Source organism: Antechinus flavipes, chromosome 3 (assembly GCF_016432865.1).
Source record: "Antechinus flavipes isolate AdamAnt ecotype Samford, QLD, Australia chromosome 3, AdamAnt_v2, whole genome shotgun sequence".
NCBI lineage: Eukaryota > Metazoa > Chordata > Mammalia > Dasyuromorphia > Dasyuridae > Antechinus > Antechinus flavipes.
The window spans coordinates 522,892,906-522,910,778 of record NC_067400.1 but is presented as its reverse complement, the minus strand read 5'-3'; the positions used below and the strand labels follow the sequence as shown (position 1 = coordinate 522,910,778).

General features: G+C 46.5%; 1 protein-coding gene across 4 annotated transcripts in view; it reads right to left on the bottom strand.

The window, feature by feature from the left end:
• Window positions 1-9,072: 9,072 nt before the first annotated feature.
• The window catches only part of ARAP1 (ArfGAP with RhoGAP domain, ankyrin repeat and PH domain 1), a 116,151-nt gene continuing 107,350 nt past the window's right edge, over window positions 9,073-17,873 (bottom strand). For all 4 annotated transcript variants that reach the window (XM_051987176.1, XM_051987177.1, XM_051987180.1 and 1 more), the window contains 5 exons: window positions 15,616-15,698; window positions 14,174-14,224; window positions 13,615-13,678; window positions 12,933-13,082; window positions 9,073-9,413 (listed from right to left, as the gene is read on the bottom strand). In XM_051987176.1, the coding sequence (XP_051843136.1) occupies window positions 9,396-9,413; window positions 12,933-13,082; window positions 13,615-13,678; window positions 14,174-14,224; window positions 15,616-15,698 (366 nt within the window). In that variant the 3' untranslated portion in view covers window positions 9,073-9,395. The remainder of the gene's footprint in view (window positions 9,414-12,932; window positions 13,083-13,614; window positions 13,679-14,173; window positions 14,225-15,615; window positions 15,699-17,873) is intronic.

The following is a 17,873-nucleotide window of genomic DNA, read 5'->3' as shown; positions in this document are numbered from 1 at the left end:
TTGGCAGGTTGGATAGAAAAAATATCATGGTCTGGGGACAAGGAATGGGTGAGAATGATACTTTTTTGGGGGGTGTCAAAACCTGAGTCCAAATTCTGGACCTGCTACTGATATAACTTCAAGCAAGCTCATATTCTCAGATTTTCATTTCCTCATATGTAAAATGAGAATAATAATCCTAGGACTAGTTATAAGGCATAGATCTGGTGTTACTGATATTAGTAGTAGTGTTATTAGAAAAAGAGTAGAATTGGGTCACTGGACACCTGTTTGAAAGGCTGTAGAGTCAGAGATAAAGTACTGGATCTCTTTATCCCAGGGAAAGGCACAGTGTGAAGAGCTAGGGGGTTGGGGGTTGGTTGATGCTCCTAATGGGAAGGGTGAGGATGAAGATGATGAGGGGGAGGATGTGCTCCCCTCCCAGCTGTGTTGCCATGACGCCGGTAGTCATAGTGCTAAGACACATGTAGCATTTGTCTCCATTCTTGGGGGAGGGTAGAAAAGACTGAGAGGAACTGAAGTGTGTTTGACTGAATTGGCTGTATTCTTTCAGGATAGGGAGACTGTGCCTATTAGATGCTAGTCCATTCATCTGTCCCCTCCCTCCCAGGAATAAGTGCCCCAGGAACTCTTGGTTTGAGGGGGAGACATAGCCCCTCTTGGTATACCTCAGAAGGAAATTCAGAGACCCTAAAGGTCATAAATACAGGGTCAGAGACACAGAAACACACACACACACATGCCAGAAATTGAGACAGAAACAGAGACACATGCAAAAGAATGAATACATGAGAGACAAAATTAGAGAGACAAAGGCAGAGACAGGGGCAAAAATAGAGACAGACACAGATGGAAATAGAGACAGACATAGGGACAGGACAGAAATAGACACACAAAGATAGATACAGAGACAGAAATAGAGACAGAGATACAGAGACAAAGACAGAGACCAAAACAGTCACAAACATAGAAACAGAGACAGGCAGAAATAGAGATAGACACAGACTTAAAATGACATGGGGTTGGAGAAGGAATACACAGCACAGAGACTTAGAGGAAGACTGTAAGGAAAAACTAAGACCCCAACACAGAGACACGGACCAAGAAACTCAGAGATGTTATGAAAGAGGCAGACAAAAGTCCCTGGAAATGAATGGTAGAATTATCCAGACACCCTCTCATCTGTCTCCTTGTATCTAGGTGAGAGAGGGAAAAGGAGGAGAAAGCTAAGGAGGAAAGGAGGAGGAGGAGGAGAGGAAGGGTGAAGAGGAGGAAGTGAAAGGGAATGAGAGGAGGAGGAAGAGGAAGAAGAGGAAGAGAGAAGAAGGAAAAGTAAAGAGGAGGAAGAGGTAGTTGTAGAGAAGGAACAAGATTCCTGGATCTCTTAATGCATTTCTTTATAGGGTGTGTGTGTGTGTGTGTGTGTGTGTGTGTGTGTGTGTGTGAGAGAGAGAGACAGACAGACAGACAGACAGACAGACAGACACAGAGGTGGAGAGGAAGAGATGGAGATAGAGAAAGAGACGAGGAGAGAGAGACAAAGGTGGGGGGGGGGGAGAAGGAGGGGGAGAGACTCCAGTCCATCTGTGTCTCCAGGGTGATAAGTACAACGGCAGAAACTGTAGCTAGAGCAGAGAAAGTACGGAAATTTCCATGGCCTAGGACATGCAGAGGAAGGAAGGGGTGGGAGTAGGGTTTGGGAAATAGTGTCCAGTGCTTGGGGATTATAGCAAGAAGACACCCAAGATACACAGCTCTTTGTGCTCTCTTGCTTTAGGAAAGAGGGAGGACGCCACCTTCTCTGGGGGGAGACAGAGATTTTAAGACCTTCTTTGTCTTAGGCTCCCTGGCAGTCTAGTAAAGCCTATAGACGCCTTCTCAGAATACTGTTTTTAAATGATTAAAATAAAATATAGAGAACCACAAAGAAAATCAATTATATCTTAATGGTCATCAAAATATGTATTTTTTTTAAAACCAAGTTTGTAGATTCCAAGTTAAAAATCCCTTTGGTTGTCAGGAAGAGTGAATGGGGTTATGGTATGGACGGGGCTAGGGGAAGAACAGGAGCTTCCCATTTTCACTAATAATTCTAAGTAGTGACAAGTTTTATCATTTCTAAGTATCAAAAAACTTCCAATGTTATGGGTGCCCTCTAAATTCAGAGCCTTGGAGGAAAACCCCAGCTGCTCTGCTTCATCAAAGCAAAAAAACTGATAACCTAAGCATAAGGACTTAAATTGTGCTTTCTCCTCAAATGAGACTGTTTCATGTTGCTTACATTGAATGTGGTTCTAGACCCCAATACAAAAATTTACTAGTTATAGCCCACTGGGTAGGGGTATATGTGTGTGTGTTTAGCTGGGTATCATTGATGGGGGACTTCAGGAAAAGAACAAGGCACTGACTAATTCCCTTAGGTCCAAAGGGCTCCTTCGAGGTTCCTAAGGTAGGATACCTCTGTCAGTGAGCCTGCTGAGAAACATCTCAGATCGGGGCCTGATCCAAGAGCAGCCAAAACTTTTAGATTCAATAGGAAAGGCATCTGGTATTATGGTGGAAAGCACGTCTGGCCCGGCATTAGGGGAGAGCTGGCTTCACTTCCTGCTTCAGGCAGTTACTTAACTATGTGGTCATGGGCAAGCCCCTTAACTGCCTCCGTTTCCTTAACTGTAACAATACTACTAATTTCTGACTTTTAGGGGATATCAACAAGAATGTGATGATACAAATATTAGCAATTATTTAAGTGTTAGTTATTACTAATCTCATGGCAGAGGGGATGCCCATGAGCCCCCCTAATCTATATCACTAAATACATTGTAAGCAGTATATGGGGGGAGGGAGGAGACTCGACTTTGTTGGAGAACCCAGTACTGTTTATGGTCTCATCCCAGAGGCCAGAAATTGTATGAGATTACTCCAGACACTAGATTCACACCGGAGAGTCATACAGGGACGGGCTCAGTGCTGGCAGCCAGTGCTTGTGGGTGTCTTCTCCAGGGAGGAAGAAGTCGACTGAGGAAGCTGACAGCTGCAAGGAGTGGGGGAAGAGGCGTGATTGATCAATGGGAGATTTGCTGAGCAACCACCTGGAATATGCTCCTCTCCCAACCAGAGATAGGAGTTATGCTTCGGGAGACGGATGAATATTCATTCCCTCCTTTAGTCAGAGTGGTCACACTGATTAAGCAGTGTAACTCAATCAGGTTCTATGTCTCATCTCCCCTAAACCCCTACACAATGTCTCTGTATCTAGCCCCTTCTCATTCTGCCTGGTCAACTGCGGCAGCCACCAGCCTCCCTGCCCCTGGGGTCACCATCCCTCCTTGTCATCAATCTTAGATTTGCCCCTCTGCAATTTCCACCAAACATTTCCAATTCTACTCTCTAGGGCCAAATAGAAAATGTCCAATTCCTCTTCTATATGTTTTTCAGATACTTGAAGACAGCAAATAGGAGCCCCTTAATTTCCTCTTCAGATTAAACATCCCCAGTTCTATCAAATGGCCCTCATAAAGTATGAACTCACAGCCTTTCCTTAATTGTTCTTTCTAGATTTTATTTTTCAATTAATTTAATGATGTCTTCATAAGCCCATGTGGGATTTTCTTGGCTAATATTGGTGTACAATCATTTCCTTCTCCAACTCATTTTACAGATGAGGAAACTAAGGCAAGTAGGGTTAAGTGACTTGTTCAGAGTCACACAGCTAATGTCTGAGATGATATTTAAACTCAAATCTTCCTGATTCCAGACCTGGTACTCTTTCCACTGTTCTACCCAGCTGCCCTCAAAAACAGCAACATCATCTCACACGCTTCCCTGGTCTTGTAAATTATGAAGCTGATTTTCCCAAACCCAAGAGAAAAGCTTTATGTTTATTCCTATTCAAGTTCACCTTATTAAATTTAGCTCAGTAGTCTAGCCAGCACTCTTTCCTCTAGAGGGTTAAGCATCTCTCCCAGCTTGGATCATCCATAAATCTGCTAACTACACCATCCACGTATACCTTTCTCTGTTGTTGATAATACTGGCCAGCAGCTCAGCTCCCTGGGACACTTCTTTTAGGATCATAGATAAGAGAGCTGAAAGGAAACTTTTAGAGAGTGTCTTAACTAGAACCTTCCTTCTAAATAGAAGAAAATGGAGGCTCACGAGAAAGTTAGGTTGCGCAGGTAGCAAGTGGAAGAGCTGGGATTCTAATTCGGGTCCACAGATTACAATGTTAGTGCTTTTCTCCAGTGCCTGATACTGCCTCTTTAGGAGACTTCCTTCCAAATTAACCACTACATTTTGGGTTCATTCAACTATTGGATTGTCCAGTTGCCAGAATGAAAATAATTTGTAACCCAACTCTGCCTCTCCTTTTAGCCTTTTAGCACATTACTCTCCTGCTTGTTCATCATTTTGGTCATCTTTGACTCTCTTTGTGACCTCATTTGGGGTTTCTTAGCAAAGGTATTGGACTGTTTTGCCTGACCCTACTCTAGATCATTTTATAGATAAGGAAATCTGAGATAAATGGGGCTAAATGAGTTACCCAGGGTCACACAACAAGTGTCTGAGGTCTATCCACAGTGTCTCCTAGCTGTCAAATTACTCCACTCCCCCACACTCATTCTATACTCCAATCACACTACTCGTTCTTCACGCCATTCCTTTGTTGGGGCTGTCTTCTTCCCTCCTCCTGGGCACATCCTAGACTACCTGGCTTCCTTTAACACTCAGCTCAAATGCCATTCTACAAGGGGTCTTTTCCTGGTCCTTCCCAGGTGCTAGCATCCTCCTCTCAAGGCTATTAATCTTGTATGTACAGATCTATACATGGTGGCTCTCACATTGGGATATAAGTTGAAGACAGGGATTATTTGCTCTTTGTATCACTTAGTGTGGTGCCTAGCATTGGCAAAATCTTAATACAGCTTCATTATCCACTGAAGACAGGTCTGTGGTAATCCTCTTTTAAAAAAAAAAATCAAGGTTATGAATCATTCTGAAAGCTAGGGTGCTCATTGGAATCATTGCTTCCTTTCCAGGAGTTCACCAACCATCTTGCTAATAATGATCAGTTCTAGAATCTTTTCAGGAACTCAAGTCAAGCTTACTAGTTGAACCATTGCAAATTTTTTTTTTTTTTGAAAATTGGGCTCCTTCCTTTTTTGGCTCTGTGGTACCGCTCCTGTTTTCCATGATCTTTCAAATATCACTGATATGGCTCAGGAGTCGCTCACACCATCTTTCCATACCTAAGGATGTAGTTTGTCCAGGGAAGAATAATTTCTTAGTCCTCCCTTGTATCCCTTCTCCCATTTTTCATTTTCTACCTCTGTAAATTCCCTCCATCCTTCATATCCTGATTTGGTACTAATTTCCCAGGAAGCCCTTTCTGAAGCCTTAATTGATAGTGTTTTCTTTTTCTCTGAGCTCCCACACCCTGCTCCTAAGACCCTGCTGCCAAAGTATATTGTATTATTGGTATGTCTCTATTTTATCTATCAGCCTACATTTACTCTGCTAGGTCTCCTTGAGCATAGGACATGTCTGTCTCTCTAATCCTAGACTAATTCCTGCTATTAAGAGATGTACTGTCAAATATTTGTTCAATGACGGTTTAGGCAGAAAGGGACTATGGGGATTGTGAGACCTCTTCCCACTCAATTTAGGAAGTCTCCCTAGAAAAGGAAGAATTTCAGGAGTTGTTTGAATACAGAGGTGGAGAAGGAAATGGTAAATCACTCCAGTGTCTTTGCCAAAGAAAAAACAAAACCCATTGGGGTCACCAAGAGTCAGAAAGAATTGAACAAGAACAAGAATTGAGAGGAGAAGATCTGGGGCCTGACCCTCTCCGTTTCCTCCCCAACAATGATAACCCCCGGTCTCTATGGAGTCTGAGAAGGGCTGGAGGTTAAAGACCATTCACTCACTTTGTCTCTTCCTCTGACTCCCAGATCCACTTCCTGACACACCCAGAGCAGGCCCATCGGGAGCAATCAATAGTTTGTCAAGAAGGGGGAGGAAAAGGAAGAGACTGACATGGAGAGATACAGACACTGACACAAGAGGGAGAAATACAGTCCCAGAAAAAGAAAGAGATGGTGATAAGAGGAGGCACAGGGATGGAGAAACAATACAGACACAGATGGACAGAGAGAAAGAATAAGAGAAATTCAAAGAGAAGAAACAGGCACTCAGAGGGGGAAACAGAGGGAAAAAAGGTCTGTGTCCCTGTTTTCCATCCCCAGAATCCCCCAGCCAGCCTAGGCCCCTCTTTTTCCTTCCTAAAGACTGGAGCCAGCTTATGGCCACCTCCTTCCGTCTTTCCTGCACTGGGGGGCCAGAATCTTTTTTTCACAGCTCAGCTCTTCCCTCATCTTTCCCTTGTTCAGGAACCTAACATGGGTCTTCTAACGTCCCCATGGCCAAATCTGGAAAGCCTCAGCTTGACATTCTGGTTCCAGCCTCCCTCTCCAGAGTCCCATTCCCAAACACTGTCTCTGCTGATCCAGCTATAAACTGAAGATTTTCCATCTCCACAGCAGTCTACTCATTCTCTCATCTCTAAGATATTTTGCTCCCGTTCTGCCTAAAATGTCCTCACCACCCTTCATCTCCCACTACTGAAAGTTCTCCCATCCTTCCAGGTCTTCCTTCCATGCTATCTCTGATCCTCCTTCCCCCTTAGCAATGTTCTCTCCCTCCTACAAGCCCCCCACAATCTTGTCTCCCTGTAACCCTTCTAACTGTCCAGTGTGTGATCAGATCCCTTTCTAGGTCTCCAGTCGGACTGAGGGCTCTTTGAGAAGAGAGTTCAGGTCAGCTCCTATTTCTCCCCCCAAGAGCTGGAGCTGAGCCGAACCTGGGGGAGGGTAGGGGGAAGGAGGGGAGAGATCCCCCATATAAGAGGCTCTGGAAAAAACCTGGAGGTGAGCAAATGTCCCTCAGTGCACTGTCCCGCACTGCCACCTGGTGGGCAGCTGTGCTCAATTCAACTAGCTTAGCTTCTTCCCTAAAGTGAGTGTCACCTAGGGAATTGTAGGGAGGGCTTGAATTGAGGTCCCCCAGATTAAAGTCCACTACTGTTCTCTGCCTTCCTTCAAAGGGAACAGAGAAAAACACCTCGAGATTCAACAGAAGGAATCCTGCAGAGCAAATATTGCAAAGGACTTCGAGAAGGGGGTTACTGGACACTACAAAGGAAGCTGCCCATTATCTAATCAAGCAGTCTCAAGAGTTGGAAAGGACCCTTCTAGTTCAACCCTGGGCGGGAATAGCAATCTTCCTTACTACGTTTCCAAGGAAAAGTTCGTCCATCCTGTGTTTGGTGACCTCCACGGAGAACACCGGCTCCAGAAGCAACCACTTCGGTAGAGCTCGGATCCTTCACTTTTTCTTTAAATATTTCTTTCTGCAACCTCCACCCATTGTTCCTGGTTCTGTCTCTGGGGCCACGAGGAATATGGGTGAGCCCTCTTTCCCATGACAGCCTTCCAAAAATGCTTGGTTAGTTATAAGATTTTATTTCTCTCCCCCAGGCTGACTGAACCCCGTTGGTCCGGGTATCAGGGACGGGAAAAGCTTTGCGTGCCATCTAGAAGGGGTCAATCAGAGCCCTGGGAGCGTCTACTCTCCTGGGTTCGACTGGCATCGATCGAGGAAAACGGCAAGTCAGACTCTGCTGATGGGCTCCTGACCTCAGTATTAATCGTTTCTGCTGAACGGGGAACACAACTCCCCCACCCATACGCTAAGCAACACCCGTCCAAGCCCATCACATACCACTGGTACACTCCAAACGAGCAGGAATCCTTGAGAGGTCAGGAAAGGGAGACCTACCACATGGAGGAAATCAGCGGGGAATGAGGCAGGGAGGGCGATATCCTAAACTGGATTCCTGAATCCGGATTTGTTTAGCTAGGAGCCCAGAAGTAGGATATTTTATATCTTTTTAATACTTTTTTATAATTTTGTATATTTATACTTATTTCTTTTAGAAAAAAAGTCCTGGATGAAGGCAGCTCCCTAGAAGAGAAGAGCCTATGCTGTGATTTAAATTGAATAGCCCATTATAGCCAGCTGAATGACAAAGCAGGTTATATCTGATCACCTCTAAGGTTCTTGGTAAACACCAAGGCAAGAAAAGGAAGCACAGAGGATAGAAGGATTATTGACAAGGGGCTGCTCCAAATTCCAAAGTGGGAATTTTCACACTGGAAGTTCCCCAGAAGGATGAAATGACAAATAACATTCATAATGAATGAATAAATGAATCCATTAATAGGATGGTCTCTAAGATTCTAGTCTTGAGATTCTGGGATACTGAAGTTCTTTGCCTCTGTCTAATATTTTCTGATTTTAGGAGTTGTAAGATTCTCAGTTTTACTGTGATCTTCTTGGAGCCATAGGGTGAGCTATGGCAGGGAAGAACAATGAAGTTCTGGGCCCAGGCAGGCAGGTGGGCATCTTAGACCATTCCCAGGGAATTGAAGGAGCTACTCAGAAAGGCTCATTTTCCCTACCTGCCTCCTGGGAAATGCTGGGCTGTATTGACGACTCCCTGGAGGTTCATCTGTCCAGGGTTACTGCTGAGCTGGGGCTTGAATTCTAATCCTAGATTATGAGATCTTGAGTCTCAGTTTTCCCCTCTAGAAAATAGGGGGTTGCACTAGACAGACAATCTTTAAGGATCCATCCAATCTAAGGAAGCAGTGGGGGTTCAGTTGTAGGGATGAAGGGGCAAAGTCTGTTAGCTTCAGTGTAGTGTCACTAATGTCCAGACAATCCAATCCATGATTTATCTCACTGCTTGAATACTGAATCCCCTGGCATCCCCCAGACTGTGTGGGAATCCCTTCCCCTTCCAGTACCCAGATGGACTGAGTGCTGTTTGAGAAGAAGCTTCGGGTCACTTCCTATCTCTCTCTCCAAGATCTGGAGCTGAGCTGAACCTGGGGGGGCGGGGAGGGGGTTGTCCCATATAAAGGCTCTGGGGAAAAAACTGGAGGTGAGATTAAGCTGAATTTCTGGGTCTGGATAGGAACCCATACCGATATGTTACCAAACACAAACCTCTTAACGTAAAATATACAGATATTTTATATTATTTTTTTAAAAAGAAAAAGGTCCTGGATGAAGGGAGAAGGTAGGTGGAGATAAAGAGGGAAAAATAGGAGATCTGCCCTCACTTATTCTGATGCACCATAGCTAACTCTGCCCCCCGCAACTCTGGGAGGTGAGAATCTTCTTTCCCAACACGTACAAAGTCCAGGATAGAGTCTTGATGGGATGAGCAAGCAGCTCTAACTGGCCTTCCTCATGAGGTCTATGCTTCTCTCCTGTGGAGACGACAATATCTGGCCCCCTCTCATGTCAGGGGTGCTGGGGGCAGCACCTGGTCACGGTGGACTTTGAGCCTGTCAGAAAGAGCAAACAGATATCAGGAAATAACCCCATTCTCTTCTGAGTGGGGGGTGAAATGTGGCTGCAGAGGGGCTCTGAACATTTGCGCAGAGTCGGACAACATGGGCTCCGAGGGTTTGTCCAGCTTTGAAAGTCTGGAATTAAAAAAAAAAAAGAGTCTGGAATAATAAAAAATTGGAAGACCTGGAGGGGGTAAGAAATGACAAAAAGAGCAGAAGGCAGGGGTGACTGGGAGAGACTCCTTCCTCTTACCCCCTCTGCAAAGGGAGTTTTACAAAGAGAAAAGAGGGGATTTTGAAGAGGGAAAACGGAGTGCACCGGTCATGTGCCCCAGATTCCAGTCTAAGTATTGTTCACTCAGTGATCTGAGCCAAGTCCTCTGGCCTCCAGCAAAATGAGGGATGGGGGTCAGGGGATAGATAAAGGAGCGCAAATAGAATGGTTCTCAGGCAGCTACTTTCTTGATTCATCCATTCTGGAGAGAAATTTGGAACTATGTCCAAAGGATTATCAAACTGTGCATACCCTTTGATCCAGCAGAGTCTCCACTGGGTCTATATCCCAAAGGAGAGAAAGGGACCCATATGTACAAAAATGTTTGTGGCAGGTCTTTTTGTAGTGGCAAGAAACTGGAAACTGAGCGGATGCCCATCAATTGGAGAATGGCTGGATAAGTTGTGGTATATGAAGGTTAGGAAATATTATTGTTCTATAAGAAACGATTATTTTGCAAGTCACTTAACTCCAATTGTCTCAGCAAAAAAGAAAAAAAGAAATTATTAAAAGGATGATTTCACAGAGGCCTGGAGAGACTTACATGAACTGATGCTAAGTGAAATGAACAGAATCAAAAGAACACTGCACACGGCAGCAAGAAGATTATGTGATAATCAACTCTGATGGACTTGGTTATTTTCAACAATGAGGTAATTCAAGATAATTCCAATAGACTTGTGATTAAGAGGACTATCTGCATCCAAAAAGAGGACTATGGGAATGAATGTGGAGCATGACATAGTATTTTCACCTTTTTGTTTTTATTTGCTTGCTTGGCTTTTTTCTCTCTCATTTTTTCTCCCTTTGATCTGATTTTCGTTGTGCAGCATGATAAATATGTAAATATGTTTAGAATAATTGCACATGTTTAACCCATATTGGATTATTTGATGTCTAAGGAAAGGGGGAGGTGGGGAGGGAGAAAAATTTGGAACACAAGGTTTTGCAAAGGAGGATGTGGAGAACTACTTTGCATGTATTTGGAAAAGTAAAAAGCTATTATTATTTAAAAAAGAAAAATCTATGTCCTAAGGTCTCTTCCAGTTCTGATATTCTATGTTCTAGGGCCCCTTTGAGCTTTGACTTTCTATATCCTAGGTTCCTTCCAGTTTTTTCTATTGTTCTAATTTCTAATATTCTAAGGTTTCTCCCAGTATCGTCAGTGTATGCTCTCAGGTCCTTCCCAAATCTGATAGTCTGTTCTAGACTAGGAGTTTTTAATCTTTTTGGCATCATGCACTTCTCATCAGGCAGTATGAGGCAGCCTACAGGACCCTTCTCAGAATAGTAATGCTTAAAAGGCAGGATTCCCAAGAGAACCAATTATATTGAAATAGATGGGGAAAAAAAGGTCCTGGTCCCTATTAAGGAGCTTGATCTCCAATGTGATTCATGCTTTGATGTTCTAAGTGATCTTTTTAAAAATTTTTATTTAATTTTTTTTAATTAAAGCCTTTTATTTTCAAAATATATTCATGGATAATTTTCAACATTCACCCTTACAAAATTTTTCTTCCTCCTTCCACCCCCTCCCTCCTCTAGATGGCAAGTAATCAGCATTATGTTAAACATGTGCAATTCTTCTAAACATATTTCCATAAGTATCATGCTACATAAGAAAAATCAGATCAAAAAGGAAAAAAATGAGAAAGAAAACAAAATGCAAGCAAATAACAAAAAAGTGAAAATACTATGTTGTAACCCACATGCAGTTCCCGACTTCTCTCTGGGTTCTCTTCATCACAAGACCATTGGAACTGTCCTGAATTATCTCATTGTGGAAGAGAGCCACCTAAGTGATCTTATGTGTCCCTTGCTCTAAAATTGTAATAGTAGGAACGACTTCAGAGCTTCTTTTTAAGAAGTGACAGTCTACTTGTTCAGTGCCATACCGGTCAAATTGCCCAAAAATTGTTTTATAGAGATCACCTATTTAAATTTGATCATTCTACAAAAGGGGAAACTGAGGCTTAGAAAGGGGAAGGACGAAAGAGCTAGTAAATGGCAAAGCCAATTTCTTCTGGCTTCTGGTCTAGATTTCCATCATACCAGCAGTAAGAGAGATTAAGAATCTACAAGTACCAGACAGAGAATCTTAAGAGTGAAAGATATGGAAAACTAAACATCTCATTCTACAAAGGAGGAAAGCCCATAGAGTAAAAGAGTCTTACCCCAGTCACAAGGTTAGTAACTAGCTTTGCCAGAAATAGGGATGGACACTGAAGATGACATAATTCTGGGGAGGTACAGTTTAAAAGGATGAGGGACAAGAAAAGATGTAGCTTTAAGGAGAATGTTCAGTTGTAATGGAAAATTACATCCATATCCAGAAAGAAGACTAGGAAAACAATGTAGATCATGGTATAGTATTTGCACCTTTTGGGTAGTTATTTGCTTGGTTTTCTCCTTATTTTTTCCCTTTTTGATCTGATTTTTCTTGTGCAGCATATAAATGTGGCAATATGTTTAGAAGAAGTGCACATGTTTAACCTATGTTAGATTACTTGCTGTCCTGAGGAAGGGGGAATTGGGGAGGGAGGGAAAAAAATTGAAACACAAGATTTTCAAAGGTGAATGTTGAAAAACTATCTTTACATGTATTTTGAAAAATAAAAATTATCATTATTTTAAAAACACAGATACATGAAAATATCTTGGATCCTCTGATATTATAGGAATCCTTTAATTAAACTTATCTTGTTAATGGCAACAACAAAAAAAGGAGAATGTTTAAGAGGATGAGGGAGGCAAGTATGACTTAATGTGAATGCCAATTCTTCTCTTCTTATCCCATAATTCTTTCATTACCCCTTTACAAGGCAAAACTGGCCCAAGCAGTTTTGGGGAATCCCCTTCCCATCCTGGCCCTTACTCCAGGCTTGGATCCTTCCAATGCACTGTGGGGATAGATACGGACCCTATTCTCACTGGTCTCCTAGGCTGGGGGTCTGGGAAGGGATGTGTAAGGCCTGTGGGAATATTCGGTGACTTGTACATTTTAGGGATGGGGTCTGGAGGAGACAGACCCCCTCCTTCCCCGCAATTTCCTTCAGGCCTCTTGCCCGACTTCTCCTGGGCCCAGCACCTGATGTTGTCTAAGCTCATTGCCAGATTCTTTTCGGGCATTTAGCATGAAGAGGACCTTCACTACTCTCAGATATCAGTGGTGGGAGAGAAGGGAACAGGTCAGACGCTGGCAGCTTCCCCGGAGAAGGTGGGAAGGGGCTCAGACTTACAGACAGGGGGTCAGAAGTGAAGGCGGCCACACTCCTCCTCATTTCATTCTCACTGCCCCTCAAGGGGATGAGTGACACGCTGCCCAGCCTCGACTCAGGGGCAGGCCGAACCACCTTGGAGGGCTCAGAAGGCCACACGGTCTCTCCATGCTGGGGGCAGGAAGCAGGCAGTTAATTGGGCGGCTGGGAGGACCCCAGGCCCAGCCCTGGCCCACCTCACTCCTCAGCCCAGACCCTTCTCCTTCCCAGGTTTCTCCCCTCCCGGGTCCCCATTGGTCCTGGCCCTCTCGACTCCCCAGCCCCGGCCCTCCCGACTCCCCAGCCCTGGCCCTCCCGGCTCCCCAGCCCCGGCCCTCCCGGCTCCCCACTGGTCCCGGCCCTCCCGGGTCCCCATTGGCCCCGGCCCTCCCGGCTCCCCACTGGCCCCAGCCCTCCCGACTCCCCAGCCCCGGCCCTCCCGGCTCCCCACTGGCCCCAGCTCTCCTGACTCCCCAGCCCCGGCCCTCCCGGCTCCCCAGCCCCGGCCCTCCCGACTCCCCAGCCCCGGCCCTCCCGGCTCCCCAGCCCCGGCCCTCCCGGCTCCCCAGCCCCGGCCCTCCCGGCTCCCCAGCCCCGGCCCTCCCGGCTCCCCACTGGCCTCAGCCCTCCCGACTCCCCAGCCCTGGCCCTCCGGACCCAATACCTGCAGGAGAAAGAAGGTGGCAAACCACTCTCTGAGCTCCATCTGAGTGTCACAGCAAAGGTACCTAAAGCAAAAGTGGCACGTGACCACAGCTTACTGGAGCCTGGGAACGGAGAAGCTGGGCCCCCTGGGGCCTACAGATCTTTAACCAATGCTCTTCCTTTAGGGATAAGGCCATCAAGAGCCACAAAGGGGAAGGAATTGCCCCAACTCACACAGGGGGCCAAGGAGAAGGGCCAGGGTGTGAACTCGGGGTCCATTATCCTGAATCTTAGATTCAGAGCTGAAGGGGACTTAAAAGCCACCTAATCCTTTCATTACAGATGAGGAAACTGAGGCAGTCAGGATTCAGTGACAGACTAGTTAAGTATCTGGCATTTGGTGAGATCCGAACCCACGTTCTCGGCTCTAGAATTCATATTCCTTCCATGGTGTCAGACTGCTGCTCAGAACATATCTTCCTCATTAAGTAGACTTCATCCATTACCCAGCTTGAAACCTATTAGGTGTGTTCCCTCCCCATCCTCAGCCTGGGGCCTTGCGCACACCCCCTACTCACCACTGCTGTCTCTCACGTTTCTCCGTCTCATGTACCACGGTGAGACCCCAGCTACAGGGGGAGAAACAGGTGAGGGATGCGGGTCAGGGGTGAGTCTCCCCTACCCACGCCTTCATCACTTAGCAACAGGCAGCATTGTTGGGTTACCATGGAGATCTCTGGGGAACCCGCAGGCAAGCAGATGGGAAACCACATGCCTTCTCTTTCCCCCATCTGCCATGTGTCAGGGGCTAGGAGCCAGGGAACCCACGAGCTAAAGCCCAGAACCCAGCCCTCCTTGCCAAAGGACACCCCCCTCATCCTGACCCTTACTCGCCAAGTTACTGACTACACTCATCCTCTCATTCCCATCCCTGTGATTTTTGGAAGGCATTCCCCGCACCTCTCCAAATCTCATCTTCTAAGATCCACCCCATGTCTCACCAGCTCCAAGAAGCCTTCCTCTATTGTCACCAATCAACAAAGACACCTCCTCCTCTCTTTTCCTCCCTCCGTGATGTCCTAAAGTACTTAAGAACCTGAACTCCCAGAGTGGGGTCTGCCTGACACCCCGGGGCTTCCCTGAAGGTTGGGAGTCCATGTACCAGGAGCCTCCAAGTTACCATGTTTCCCGTGAGATCTACATTGAGCGGGTGCCAAATTCTAAATCATTTCTACCTCCACAGTATCTTTCAGATCCTCCTTACCCCATCCCTGGCCATACAAAGCAAAGTGCTTAATACACAGTAGGCTCTTGTTAACGTACATGGGCTAACTGACCTGGACTATTAAAATAGCCTCCAAATTGCTCTCACTACCTCAGGTCTCACCCCACCCCAACCCGCTCTTTTCAGCCGCCAAAGTGATTTTTCTAATGTACAGGCCACCTCCCTGCCCCCAGACACTCAATAAACTCCATCAACTCCTATTCTCTCCAGAGTCCTCCATCTGGTACTGAAAGCTCTTCAGAACCTGGCCCCCTTTTAGCTTTCCAGTTTCTCCACTTTAGTCACCCTCTCCACTCATTTTACCAACCAGACAAATGAGCCAACTCGCTGCTCTTCAGATGTGACCCTCCATCCCATCTCCGTGACTCTGCATTAGCTTGTAATGTCTGTAATACTCCCTCCCCGCCTCCTTCCTCACCCACACTGCTTCAATTCCCAAGCTCCTTTCAAGACAGCCCAAATTGCAGCCTCCCACTAAAAGCAGATCTTTTCCAGTTCCTCCTGCTGCCTGTGCCTTCCCATATGGGATTTCTCTCCATCTCTACTGAATATAACTTGTACGTGCCTAATTATCTCCATGTTGGCTCCCCAGCTAGAATGTAAGCTTCTTGAAGGCAGGAACTATTTTTGCTTTCCTTTGCAGTCCCAGTGCTTAGCACAGTGTTTGGAACAAATGGTCAACTGTTCAATAAATGCTAATTGGTTGTTCATTGATGGATATTTTCCTGGACTTACCATGTAGGTGGTCGTAACTTCTTCTTCACCCCCAGGTAGATGGTGAGGCTCTTAGTGGGCCATTCTTTTTCTGGCTTGTGACTCTGAGAGCAGGGAAGCCAGAAGGGGATAGAAGAGGGAAGGGAAGAGAGTGAAAGGGCTGCCTCAGTCTGGGTCTGGGAAGGTGGACGACGTGTTGCAGGCGGCTCCCATCGGGAGCAGCTCAGCTTTCTATTAGCTCCCACCTCCCCTTTTTCTTCTCCTCAAATCTGACCTGCACTTAAATCCAAACAGGGGCCCAAACTGTAAAGGTCTTTAGAATAGTCAGAGCTGTTTTGGAACACACACAGATTTGGAACATACATTCAGAGCTGGGGGGACCCTCGAAGGGCCTTCAAACATAGAACGTCAGAAATGGGAGGGACTTCAGGCCAGGGATGTCAAATCTGGGAGAGACTTTAGAACAGGGTTGTCAGAGACGGGAGGGGCCTTAGAACACAAAGTTTCAGACATGGGAGAGACTTTAGAACGGGGACGTCAGACGCGGGAGAGACTTTAGAACGGGGACGTCAGACGCGGGAGAGACTTTAGAACAGGGACGTCAGACGTGGGAGAGACTTTAGAACGGGGGGTATCAGAGATAAGAGGGGCCTTAGAACACAGAATGTCAGAGCTGGGAGGGACTTTAGAATAGGCGGTGTCAGACATGAGACTAGAACAGGGACCTTCAAACAGAGAATGTCAGATCTGGACGATAAAGACCATTAAGCCCAATTCCCTTATTTGATGGACCAAGGGATAAACAAAGGATCAATGAAGAGGGGAACAGTATATTCAAAAATCAAACAGGAAGTTGGGAGAAACCCATGTCACCCTACCTGGCCCCTGCTACTTCTCTTATTACCTCCCAATCTTTCCCAGCTCCCCTTTCTCCATGACTCCCAATCCCACCCCCTCTGCCACCTCTCCATCCAGCTTCCTGGATCAGTGTACTCAGGTCACCTGCACCCCCCCCGCGACCCCCACCCCTAAAGTCGGGGGCTCCCCACATTTGCCACCATCAGACAGTCAGCTCTCAACGATCTGCAGCCTGACGAGCTATCGGCTGAAACGGCGCACTCATCCAGAGTGGGGCCGACTTCCTGCGACATTTCACCGTTATTTCTCCGTGCTTTCTGATTGGATCTTCACTGTGGCCCCGTGGGGTGGGCAGGGTGTGTATAACTTTTCCCCTTTCACAGACAGAACTAGAGGCCCAGAAGGATGAAGCCCCTTTAAAAACCATTAGCTAGAGGAGCTCTGAACGGGCTTTTCTGACTCCAAATCTGGGAACGCTCCCCATCTGTTTCTTTCCTCGCCCCATTGTGAAGGATAAATGATGATGATGGTGCATCTGTCAGTACCTGGAGGGCTACCAAGCACTTCACAAATGTCAGACGCATCGGATCCTCACGACAACTTTGTGAGGCGGGAGCTTTTCATTATCCCCGTTTTACATTTGAGGAAACTGAGGGAAGGGGAGTTAAAGGACCTGCCCAGCATCCACGGCCACTAAGTGTCTGAGGCAGGGCGTGAGGCTGAGTCGTCCCGACTTCAGATCAGTTTTGTTCACTGCGTCTCTCAGCTGCCAACAATTGAGGGCTGACTGTGTGAGGGGAAAGGCCCAGCTCTGGGCCTCTGAGCAGGGCCCCCAGCTCGCCTTCAGCTCTGCTGGGAACCCGTCACAAACGGGGGGAGACACGTCAAAGCTGCGACAAGCAAGGCACGGTCGGGACTCCTGATAGGGGCGGGCAGCTACAGGCTGACTGATGGAGGCGAGGAGGCGGGGGGCTCTTCCCTCTGCCTCCCCACTTCAGTTAGCCCCTCCCAAAGGCTGGCTGGCTCCCTCCCTCCAGGCACCCTGGGGAGTAGCAAAGGAACTGCGGTGGGGCAGGGGAGATAAAACCACTTACAACCGGAAAATGGGGTCAGAGGCAGAGTCTGTTCCTCCCTCCCCCACCCCAGCATAAGCCCCTGGGTACGGCTCCTCTGAAGAAAGAAAATAGGAAGAGAAGAAAAAGAAATAAGCTTTTATATAGAGCCTACTATGTGCCAGGCACTGTGCAAGCATTCTACAATGCTTCATTTTCCCCTCACTACAACCCCACTTTACAGATGTGGACATTGAGGCAAGGAGGCTCAGCGACTTGCCCGGGATCACATAGCTATTCAGTGTCTCAAGGTTGGATTTGAGCTTGTCTCCCTAACTCCAAATCCATCCAGTGCTCTAACCACTGAGC